At 40.7% G+C, this 11987-nt stretch overlaps 2 protein-coding genes across 2 annotated transcripts in view; one reads left to right on the forward strand and one right to left on the reverse strand.

Annotated features, from left to right (window-relative positions):
• The window catches only part of ACAD11 (acyl-CoA dehydrogenase family member 11), a 37824-nt gene extending 33220 nt beyond the window's left edge, over positions 1-4604 (forward strand). Inside the window, exons 17-20 of the mRNA XM_054991261.1 lie at positions 715-869; positions 2590-2706; positions 3380-3489; positions 3646-4604. Of these exons, the coding sequence (XP_054847236.1) occupies positions 715-869; positions 2590-2706; positions 3380-3489; positions 3646-3760 (497 nt within the window). The 3' untranslated portion in view covers positions 3761-4604. The remainder of the gene's footprint in view (positions 1-714; positions 870-2589; positions 2707-3379; positions 3490-3645) is intronic.
• A 915-nt stretch (positions 4605-5519) lies between these two features.
• Positions 5520-11987, reverse strand: part of DNAJC13 (DnaJ heat shock protein family (Hsp40) member C13) — a 64578-nt gene continuing 58110 nt past the window's right edge. Inside the window, exons 49-56 of the mRNA XM_054991330.1 lie at positions 11459-11628; positions 11111-11153; positions 10681-10854; positions 9998-10177; positions 8418-8558; positions 7692-7835; positions 7348-7447; positions 5520-6366 (exon numbers count right to left, since the gene is read on the reverse strand). Of these exons, the coding sequence (XP_054847305.1) occupies positions 6269-6366; positions 7348-7447; positions 7692-7835; positions 8418-8558; positions 9998-10177; positions 10681-10854; positions 11111-11153; positions 11459-11628 (1050 nt within the window). The 3' untranslated portion in view covers positions 5520-6268. The remainder of the gene's footprint in view (positions 6367-7347; positions 7448-7691; positions 7836-8417; positions 8559-9997; positions 10178-10680; positions 10855-11110; positions 11154-11458; positions 11629-11987) is intronic.

Here is an 11987-nt window from a genome sequence, read left to right on the forward strand (position 1 = left end):
GATGAGTTAACTTATTTTCATAAGAGTCGAGGAGCTGAATCCAACTAACTTTTCCATTCATGAGAAAGGGAGGCATGGAAACTTTTGGAGGAATAGATACTCCTAGATCAGCAAAAAGACTCCTGGGCATTATGGAACCTGCCTGGCAAAAGCCATGTAGGAAGGAGGCTGTAGTAAGGAAGGGATTTAGATGAGAAAAGGCTGGCTGGATCCAACCCAATGAGATTGTATCACACAGACAGACAGATTCGTAGAAATTGGTATCCTTTACAGCATTTTGCAAAGTAAATGATGGAACTTTTCCTTCTGTATTTTATCATTCTTTGCAATGCTGAAACTCATCTTGTGGGACACAAAAAATATATATATTTTAAAGCAGCAGGAGGTAGTTGTTCTGTGGTGTGACTTCACAGGCGTCAACACTAAGCAGCTCATTCTGCAAAATGTGTATTCTTTATTTGTGGCATTTGCACTTCAGCCCCTCCTCCAATTCAGGAAGTCTGGCTGAGTTCACCCCAAACCCCCCATTATGAGCTTCATTAATGATCCAGAATTGGTGATCCTGGCTCCCCCTCCCCCCGCACAATTTATGTCCCACACCTTTTCTCCATTATCCTACCAAATTACTTCACCTAGCAAATACACAGATAAACTTCTGCCCAGAAAGAACAAGGATCATTTGGTAGATTTCCCGTTCTCCTTTTTGTATTACAGGAGAAGGAAGAGGATTTGAAATCGCTCAAGGGAGACTTGGACCAGGCCGCATCCACCACTGTATGAGGTCGATAGGAGCGGCTGAAATGGCTCTCCAGGTCCTATGCGAGCGCTCAGCCCAGAGGATGACATTTGGGAAGAAGCTGTACCATCATGTGAGTTCACAGACATCAGACTTTGTATGCCTTTTCATAACACATAACCCTACTGGATGAAATAATGATAGCAAGAACACAGCTAGACTGCAGTAGACAATTTATAGTGGTGAATTTCTAGGAACGTATTTGTTGTGTTATATGCCTTATCAGGAAAGGGGTAGACCATAAATCTAGATTCTTCCAAAGCGATTTGGGCAAGCCCAGGGCTCATTTCAAGGGGGAATGCACAGGAACGCAGTTCCAGCAGTTCCCCAAAGAGGTCACATGTCAGGTGGCCCCGCCCACCTGACTCTCAGCCATTTTGGGCCTGTTTCAGCCTGGATTGGGGCCGAAACGGCCCGGATCGGGCCTCTGATGGGTGGTGGATCACTCTCTCACTCAGCAGCGGCCTGATCCTGACCATTTGGGGGCCCTGTTCGGCCATTTTCAGCCCCTTTTTGCCATTTTGGGCCCAATTTCGGCCCTGAATGGCCAGGATTGAGTCCCAAACATCCAGGATAGGTGATGTCAGGGGGTGTGGCATATGCAAATCAGTTATGCTAATGATACACGTCTGGTGATGGCAAGGGGCATGGCATATGCTAATGAGTTATGCTAATAAGTTCCTCCAGCTCTTTTTCTATGAAATGACCCCTGGGCAAGCCCATGATTTGATTAGAGAATTAGGCCTATAGCTGAGACAGGAATACAACCTCCAGTTTCAGAGCATTCTATCATGGATTAAATCTCAACTGTTGAAGGCTGAAGAGAGGGGAATGGCTCAGAGACAGAACATCCCAAATTCAGTCTCCAGTTTAAAGGATTAGGCTGTGCATAAATAAATAGACAAAGTGAAAGTTCTCCACTTGAGGCCTGGAGAGCAGCTGCCAGAGTAAGCAATACTGACTTTGATAGACCAAGGTTCAACTTATGACCTATTATAAACCAGGTTCCTGTTCTCACCATTATGACGTCAGTACATTGCAAATGGCCCTGCCCAGGATAGAGCAGGCAAGCCTGATCTCCTCAGATCTCAGAAGCTAAGCAGGGTCAGCCTTGGTTAGTAATTGGATGGGAGACCTACAACAAAGACGAGGGTTGCAGAGGCAGACAATAGCAAATCACCTCTGTTAGTCTTGGGCCACGAAAACCCTGCTAGGGGTTGCCGTAAGCCAGCTATGTTTTGACGACTCCACCACATTGCAGATGGCTTCAGAGGAACTATTCTAGTGTCTTCACCAAGGATTCCTACCATTATTTAGACAACCTGTCTATCGCCAGCAGTGCTGCGTACCACTAATTAAAGCAGACTGACTACGCATCACATATAAATGCATGTCACAAAGCTCTGGTCTCATTTCAAAAAAAGCAGCTTTGAGAGGGGGCCACTTTGAAGAGAGGAGCAGCAGCCATGCTGTGTGAAATGTATATAGTTTTCAGTGTGTCAGCAAACCTTCATGAATAGAATTGTGTGACAGTTGGAACAGCAATATAACCTAGTGGCATTTGAATCTGAAAATTCATTAGTATTGTAGTTTAACCTCTACAGTTTCTACATCCTTTAATGAAAAGGTTTATTATGTAACCGTTTAATTTGCCAATGGAAATGGATGTAATGGATTTTGGCACCTGTTTTGATCTGTGTGCTTGGAAAACATTAACTTAAGAGTGAGCATTAGGTTTTGTTTTTTTGGTTTTTTTAAACAGATTTGCCATTTTTGTCTTTGTGGTCCTGCAGGAAGTGGTTGCTCATTGGATTGCTGAATGCCGGATTGCTATTGAACAGGCAAGACTGCTTACACTGAAAACAGCCCACAGCATAGACACAGTGGGGAACAGAGCAGCAAGAAAAGAGGTAAAAAGAGAAGCCTAAAAAACAGAAGTGTGTGTGTGTGTGTGTGTAACTTCAGCTTACCAATTGATGGGGGGGGGGGAGACATCTTTTAGAAGTCCATACAGTCCGTTCTCTCTCTGCATACTTTAGTAAGTGGAATAGTTCTTTGTAATTTTCATGGTTCTTTTTTTGTTACGCATACACACTGTAGATAGTTCTGTACTTCTTGCTTGGAACATGTAAGCCATTTGGTTCAACTGATCAAGAAAGCGAATAGTGTTTGAGCACTATGGGTGTGCCAAGCTTGTTTTATTTACATCCTGCCTTTTTGCCCAGTCAGGGGCACAAGGATTATCTGTAGTTATACAGCTACACAACTCTATTCTGCTTTTTACTTTCTACATATGAAGACTGTCTTCTGAAAACAACAGCAACCTTTTGTTTAGGCTGGCTCTTAACGGGCACATACGGAGTAAAGTTACTTCAAAAACTTTTTAGAGCAGTCTGGTCAGCAAAGTAGAAACTACAGAATCTAGCTATGATCAGCATCTCTATGGTGTATTGCTGCCCACCCACAGTCCTCCTCGCTTAACTGGCTACAGATAAACTCGTCAAATCCATACACCTGAATGTGGTAGCTCCTTCTCTACTGTGCTGTTTTTGAAAGGAACAGTGATCTCACTTACCTTCACAGGTTTCTATGACCAAAGTGGCAGTACCCCGAGCAGTCCTTAAAGTGATTGATTGTGCCATTCAAGTTTGTGGAGGTGCTGGGTTCTCCGAAGATTTCCCTTTGGCTCAGATGTAAGTTAAAGGCTCAGGTAGCTTGTATGGGTTATCACATCCCAGTAGGGATGGTCGCTGCTTGCACAGAGCTGCAAAAGTGGGAGTTTAAGGCATAAGGTGACAACCAGGTCTTCTGCGATGACCCTGAACTGAGCTCTCTACTTTCTTATGCAGGTTTGCTTACATTCGGACCTTACGCATAGCAGATGGGCCTGATGAAGTTCACCTCTCAGGAATTGCAAAACTAGAATTGCTTGATCAAGCCAAGCAGTTGACCGCCCATCTCTAGTTGTTAACAGCATCATAATTAGGCCTGGTCTATACATGCAGCAGTGAAAGAGTGCAGAGGTGGTAGACTGAATTGTACCACTTCAGACTGATGAGCATTTATACTTTTCAAAATTCCTCCAACATCCATAACCTCAAAATGGCTTTACTAAGACCAAGGAAAATGTAAGGATATTTATCCAGGATCCACATGTCTGCCTAAGGCATTGGTAAATTTAAGCATATTCCTGTAACTTAAGGCAGTTTTAATAGCCCACTTTAGATAATAAGGGCACAAACGATTATCCTTCGGCATTGAGGTGATCATCAAAATTATTCATTTAGTACACTGAAATATTTCAATGTAGCATCCCACTTTGGAATGATGAATAAAACATGTAATGTGGGTACAGCTGAATAGATTAATGAAGATTATGATTTTTTTGTTGCCTTGAGTAGGTGGCCAGTTATCAAACATCTAAGCAAGGCCAAAAAAATAGATTGGGATAGATGCTGTATCATTAATACACAGGGGTGGAAAGTTTAATTTTGTTATAATACTGTTTAACAAGGATAAGAGTAATGTGTGTCTTATTTTGTAGTTTATACCCAGCAGCAAGGAATGTAGAATATCCAGCTGAATTTAAATATGACCAGTATTTACATTATTCATGTGTAAAGAACAAGCTCATACAGGTTTATAATGCCGCTGTTACTGACAGCAATATTAAGTCTATCAGTAAACAAAATTCTACTGTTTAACACTCTTGTTCTCACTTCAACTGATGATGGATACAATGCTGCTAAGATGACAGTTTTTGTTCTCTTGCACTTCTAGTGCCTTAATAAATTCCACCCTTCAAGTACGACTGGTCTCTTTCCTCTGTGCTGATAACAAGTGGGACACACCTAAGCTACACTGTTGCAACAAAAACTATTTTCTATACTAATTGTCCATTAGAAGTAGTATTTACTGTTAGCCAGCCTTATCTTCTCATTGCATATCAGATTAGCATAATTTGGACAGTGTTAAAGCTAGGCTAAAAACCTGTTACCTATGATAATGAGGAAGAATACAGATTCAGCTCTCTTTACGGGGACTGAATTCTTTCTTTTTTCTGCTTGGCAATTAGCATTGTTAGGCTCCTGTTCTCAGTGAAAACTTTTACTGTTCACAAAAATGGGATTTAAGGACCACAGCCAGCTCTGCCATGACACAGTCCCAAGAGGGATTTGACACTCAGACGATGGTGAGGCGGAGTAGCTACTGCAGATCAAGGCTGCCTTTGAGGCTTAACTGGATGAGATAATGGGTTGCTAGTCAATTAACTGCGAGCAGATTGGATTTTCACCATGTTTCCTTTCTGCTCCCCCATCATCCTTTTTGACTCCTTCACAGGAAGCTGCAGTAAGGACGGGGAATTGGTATTCTGTAAGCAGAGCTGTGCTAGAGGATATATGTGGCATTCACCATCCTGCATTTGTCCCATGCCCTTTGCAATGTCTAAAAAAAGAAAGCATTGTATGTGTTTTCTCTGGAGCTTACTGAGAAGATGTGGCTTGGCAGCAGTCATGTATTGATTGCTGTAATATATATTTAGGCAGCTGGTTCCAGGATTCCTTGAGACTCCATAACTATTTTACTTGTTTTTATACAAACAGATTTTACAGGGCTTATCCCAAGAAAAGTAGGTTGTAAAAGCCATCCATTTTTAGGGAAAAAAGAAAAATGGTAACTAAATCATTCAGGTGTTACAAAGAATTACTGTAGTGGAAGTCTGTCTCATTAACAAGGATTTCGGTTCCCTTTATTTTTAAAATTTTATGTACATATGAATGATCTGTATAATGTACATTCAATATAGAAAGTTTTATATACGGGATAATGTATAGAACATATCACAATTACACTATGCTTTTATATAACATGTTATTTTTTAAATAGTTTTTTTTGCTTCATTTTAAATTTTCAATTTGGTAAAGCCAGTTATACATACAAATATCCTGTTAGGTCTCGTGAAGGGTAATGTTAATGATTGTGGACACAAGTAAACATCAAGTCAGCCAAGTTCAGAGAGGATGATCACATCCAACTTGGAGACAAGGAGGAAAGTGTTCTTCATAAAGAGAATGGGAGGATCAAGTGATTTAGCCCAATTCGTCAAGACTGTAGTTCAACTCCAGTCATGCTAGTTCATAAAATACAAAAAACTAGGAAAAGTGTTGTTTGATTCACAGTCTTGTAAACAAAAATATAAAGGAACAAAAATGTGCTCACGTACAGCAAGAAAAAAAATTCTTCTGTACTCCATTTAAGCTGATCCACAGAGTACTTTCTTCTTATGTTACAATGTGATAGAATTGTGAAATTTTTTCTAAAAAAAATATATTCATAGAAAAAGGAATAACACTGTCATGAAACTGGAAAGGCAGGCAAAATTTGTTTCAACTATTTAGACCAAGGATCGGGGCCCTTCCTCGTCACTGGCCAGTCTGCTGTGGAGTCTCTCACACAGGTATTTCAAGTCCTTTAATTGGTATCTCCAGCTTCGTGGTCCACCGGAGGTGGGACACTGGGCAGGACGGATGAAGACCTCCCTGCAGTAAGGTAGCCAGCAACACCAGGACCTGTTTCAGGAAAGGGGAGGGAGAATATTTGTAAAAGATGCTCAATAAGCAAATGAGTATATTTCAAGCTGCTTGTTCATCTCAGACAACCAAGCTGGTTTCATCTCTCTACAGCATGTCCATGTTGATCTGATTTTGAATCTCTCAAGAATGCCTGTAATTTGTGTACTGATCAGATTTTTGTTCCTCTCTCATTAATGAAAAAGCACGTTACTGAGGATGTACATTTTAAACATTGATACCTTCATTCAGAAAACAAAATGTGAACCCAGAACAAGTGAGTCACTGTTGCAAATTAAGCCAATGCTGACATTCTGCAATGTCTACAACAGATTTAAGTTTGCTACAACCATATGCCATGCACCTAATTAGCATTTCATTAGAGGAATGGAGCAGATGCAACATGCATTGAGCAAAGTGGTATCTACCTGCTTTAGAGCACTAGAGAGAAGTTTAGCAAGCTGCCTGCCAGAGTAGATCTAAAGCCCACTTCTGAGATGAAGGGGACTGCTACCAGATAGAAGGGAAGGAGAGGAGATACCTGAGGGAGAAAGAAACCAGAAGCAAGGGAAGTACAGACAGCAAAGCACTTTGAAGCCAAGGTGAAGCATATTTCCACAGTGTCTGAGATGGTCTGGAAGTGACAGGTTAATTGTTTACTTCATAAAGTATATCCAAGCCCTTCAGAAGTGCAAATTCAGAATTAAGGCCAGAGTCAGCTACAGGGAAGTTAGTCTCCTATTTTCACCAGCTGATTACTTATGCACTATCTTCAGTGGTGAAACAGAACTGTATAAGAGCTCCTGTTTTACCAGTAGTAGTTTTTAACCTACGATCCATTTCAGCTTCCCACTCCACTCAACATGTAACATCCAAGGTGGATGGGAATAAGGTGTTATTTCTGGATAGCCAAATAAGTCAGAACACTCAAAAGTAAAGGAGAATGGGAGGAAATGCATGACTTCAGGAGCCACTACCAACCTGTGAGGTATCCGGCTGTTTGAGTCTCAGAAATGAACAAGTCATGTTTCTGATCTTTAAAGGCACTCCACACAGAGGAACGAGACAAGATTTCATTTACCTGAAAAACAAGGAAACTCATAGGGTTTTTTTTTTTTACCCATTGTCTTTTCTGTTTATTTGCCACAAATTGTAGAGAACACCGGTTGGTTAAAAGGATCAGTTAATACTTTAATTTCAAGAAGTGCTGTTCTCTTAAGAGACAGCTTCTAAATACTGTTCTTTGTAAAACTGAAAATGCAAGGGAGTTCCCTTACTTGATATACTTTAAAAAGAGCTTCAAGAGTCTGTTATGGGATGCTTACCTGTTCTCCATACTGTAGGCTGCGAGCCATAGATTTCAAGGCTTTCACAATTTGAGCTTTTGTGGCTGAAGGGCTTTCCAGATTTTCAAGGCCAATGCCTTCAAGCAATTTTAGCAGATACAGAACCAAATCTGCCTTCAAAGCCTATAAAAACAAAATTGTAGGCTACTTAATGATGGTCCAAAAAACACTCCGAGACTCATGTTGGTCTTTGCATCCAGCTCAGCATTTACCACAAACCTATGTGACCGGTGGGAAGATTTTTTTAATCAGAATAAAATCTTTACATTAATGCACAGCAGAAATACTGAAAGAGGAATTCACTACCCAGCACTCAAGAAGACAGCTGTTCCACATTCTAGCCTGGTGATGCAGACTACTGTTCTATCAATGCGAGTGTGTGCGCGCACACACAAACTACAGTTTGGCAAAATGGGCATTTTTATTATTTGTTACATTTTGATTGCATTTCCCCACATCACAGAACTCAATTTAGCTTAAATAAGATTTCAACAAGTCTCCCATCCAGCTGCTGGCCATACCCGACTATGTTGCGGTATAAAGTGATTTCAGACTATCCCAAAATTTTTTTAGATGAGAAATTCCTCCATACACACTCACTCGTTCACCCACCCTGGTTGGATTGAAAGATGCACAAGAAACTGTATATATCTAGACCGTAAACCTACACGCCACACAATAATGAAAGTTATGAAGCTCGCTTACTTGGGCTACTAAATCATTTTGCTCTTTTTGAAACATTCGATTAAGTGCTTCACAGGCTACCCCAATAGTATCCGGTCGCTTCTTCATTCCATTCATTAAAGGGCCAATTGTCTCTAGCGCTGCCATTGAACGAACACAAAGCTGTGCAAAAAAAAGAAAAGGCTTTTATACAATCTGTAGAGTCTCATCTAATAGATGCCACAGTGGTGTGTACTAGGGATGTGCAGCAAAGAACCTTGACTGCATTAAGTTCGGGCATTCAGGAATACCAAGCAAGATCGGAGTCCAATAGCACCTTAGACCAACTAAATTTCCAAGGTATGAGCTTCAGAGAGTCAAAAGTTCTGATTAAGGGAGCTTTGACTCTCAAAACCTCATACCGTGCAAATCTAGTTGATCTTCAAGATGCTATTGGACCTTGATCTAGCTTTTCAACTACAGACCAACATGGCTATCTACCTGAAACATAAATAATGAGTATTTCTGAAATCCAGGTCAGATTCTTGAGCTGGGTTTTGTTTAAACTGGGAATACTGAATATATTCCGTCATTATTCCCTACGGGGAAAATTATCTGGGGGGCTGAGGTGCATTTTTCAAGCAAACTTCACCAAATCTGCAGGGAATCTAGTCCTACCTGTCCAATAAGAATCTAGTCCTACCTGTCCAATAAGGATCCTCCCAACAGAATCAATGTCAAACCAGAGAAACTCAGAAGAACCAAGTTGAAGCAAGGAAGGACTCTATTGCAAGTACAACAGAACCAGTATCACTCAAAGAACCCAGGTAGGTGGAGCCCAGGGCCAATACAAGCACAACAAAACCAATGACAAAAAAACCAAACCAAAGGAAGGAAAGACACTCTTGCAAGCTCAACAGAACCAATAACCAACATCAAACCATTACAAGCCTGCAAGGAGGGGACCTCACTATTTCACTCACTCCCCCGCCCTCCTGCCTCACTCCTCCCTTCCCTGGGGGGAAAAAACCCAGGAAAGCCTTGGAAAGTTGTGGGGGTGGGGAAGAGCTTGTAAGAGCAGTCAGCCAGCTTTTAAAAGGTAGTAAATAAATTTGAGTTTATCCAGCATTGATTTATTCAGTATCCTGACTTTATTCAGGATTCTCTACTATTATTTGTTGTTATTTAGGTATACCAAATTGCACACCCCTAATATGTACACAAGTGTGACAAAAAGGATCCAGCAGAGCAGTCTTTTAGCTACCTATATTACAAGCTGTGCTACCCTTGACAGAGCACATTCCTAACGCTTCCATTCATGGAAGAAGTTTGCTTGCACCTTATTAATTATTGTACTCCAAACTGGAGAACATAGGTGCATTTTAACATAGTACAGTATTTTATACTGTACGAACCAAGCTTAACATGCCTGCTACTTGCCTCCGTAACCAAAAATTTCAAACCCTGTCATTGACTATCAGCTCTGTGATCAGAGGAGGCATGGGTGACAAGTTCTGCCATTAAACAATCCTCCTGGAAGTCCTCCGCTCCTGGCAAAGAGATATATTTAATCAGCATGACTTTAAAGTCAACCTGTTTGGAAGAGACCCAAACCCACGTACCTCATTGTCAGCCAGTATGTGTACGACACGCATGGCACTTTTAGGAATGGCATTGTTCTTGTGATTCATGGCCTGGAGAATCTTGGGAAGATGGCCAAGTGGGGGGACTTGGTCTGCCAGCTGAGGCTGTGCACTAAAGAGGCATACTGTTGCTGTTGTTACGGTTTCTAGTGTTTCCCCCTGTTAAAAAAACAAGCCACAAAGTACATGAATGAGATTTCTAGATCTGTAAGAGGGTAACATTCTACTGAAAGCTCATGAGTAACCAATTTTGCAAAACAATGCCACATGTACGTAGAATCTTAAAATGGTTTGGTAAACACTGCACAGGTTAGTAAGTGAGAAGACTGCTTGGTGGTAGCTCAGGGTGGCTTATCCTTTTATGAGTGAAGGAGGTCAGCCACAATCCAAATAATCTTTTCTAATTATTGAATAATTGGTTTTCTGGAGCAAGGTGCATAGAAAAACCAACCATATCTACAGAATCTTTATTTACTTGTGCCTTTCATATTGCACTATTGCTTGTTCAGTTGTACACACATTTGATGGTCTTTAAAGTTCTTGATTCAACATTATATACAGAAACAGAACTGGGCACATACCCAAGGAATTTAATTCAGCTTTCAAAAATTCAAAACTAGTAGCTAAACAAACCTAACATAAAACTAACGTGCTCCACTTACATGGGGGTTGTTCTTCTCCAGTAGTTCTGTGAATTTTTCTAACAGTGCAATGAGAAATTCTCTAGGTTTTCGAAGGACCCAGGCCGGCTGGGCAATAAAAATTCTTAGGAAGACTCCCCCTACGGATAATTCTCCTTCTGCTTCACCATATACCACAGCAAAGTCCTCGGGCAACTGCATCAATCAGACAGCAAAACAGTTATTCTCCTTGTCCACTAAAAGGCAAGTCCAATGTAAGCTGTACAGTTAAGGGGCAAGTTCTGTAAGGTAGTTTCAGATTATTACAGTAACAGTAAGCAGTGAGAAAAGACTCTTGCTGCTACTTCCCACACTAACCCAAGGAGAAAATGGCTCGTGAACACAAAACAAGCACCACATTCATGTTGCACATCTCTTCTGTTTGCCTAACAAACATTTAAAATTTATTTACCTTCCAGTTAATATCTGGGTTGTCCCTCTGTAGTTTAAAGTGCCTTTAAAACAGAAAGAAAATAATTAAGAGTTACAATCCATTAAGTGGAGTAAAAAAGAAATGAATTTTAAGACTCCCCCCTCTCCATTATCTAAGATTCCAACTAAAATAAGCGAATGTTGGTTTTGGTTGGTTTTAATCAACACAGATATTTTCATTATTCTACTCAATACACTATGCTGTAGCTTCACTCAGCTGAGAACTGCAAGATTTCCAACAGCATTTTGTTTGGTCTTTCGTAATCTGTTAAGCGTTATCATGAATCTGGCTACACAAAATAGAAATTATTTTACTACTGAGACATACTCTAGCATCATTTCTCGAACAGTGGTGGACACTTTCTCCCTGGAGTTGTCATTCCATATTAACTCAGGATTTTCATGTGTTCCTTCAAAAATATGAACAGCAGCTTCAGGATTATCTCTCATGGCATCCATAAACACTCCAGGCAGAAACTTCATAAGGATAATCCTAACCTAGAAAAAATTATACAGATTGCAGAAATACAATAGAACAAGGTAACAAGTACTGTGGCAAAATCTGCACTTAAATGTGCCCAATTAAATAAGCCCTTCTGTGTGAAGATGTATTCTGCTCCCAGGACAACTGCTTTACACTTGCTCTAATAAAGTTGGGCAGGAAAAGTGAAACTAAATCAAATGATGTTACTCCACTTACACAACTGGAAGCATAAGCATTGTTGCAGAATATACCTACTCAGGGGTCATTTCGTAGAAAAAGAGCTGGAGGAACTCATTAGCATATGCCACACCCCCTGACATCACCAGAAGTGTATCATTAGCATAACTGATTTGCATATGCCACACCCCCTGAC

Source organism: Eublepharis macularius, chromosome 11 (genome assembly GCF_028583425.1).
Source record: "Eublepharis macularius isolate TG4126 chromosome 11, MPM_Emac_v1.0, whole genome shotgun sequence".
In the NCBI taxonomy this organism is placed as follows: domain Eukaryota; kingdom Metazoa; phylum Chordata; class Lepidosauria; order Squamata; family Eublepharidae; genus Eublepharis; species Eublepharis macularius.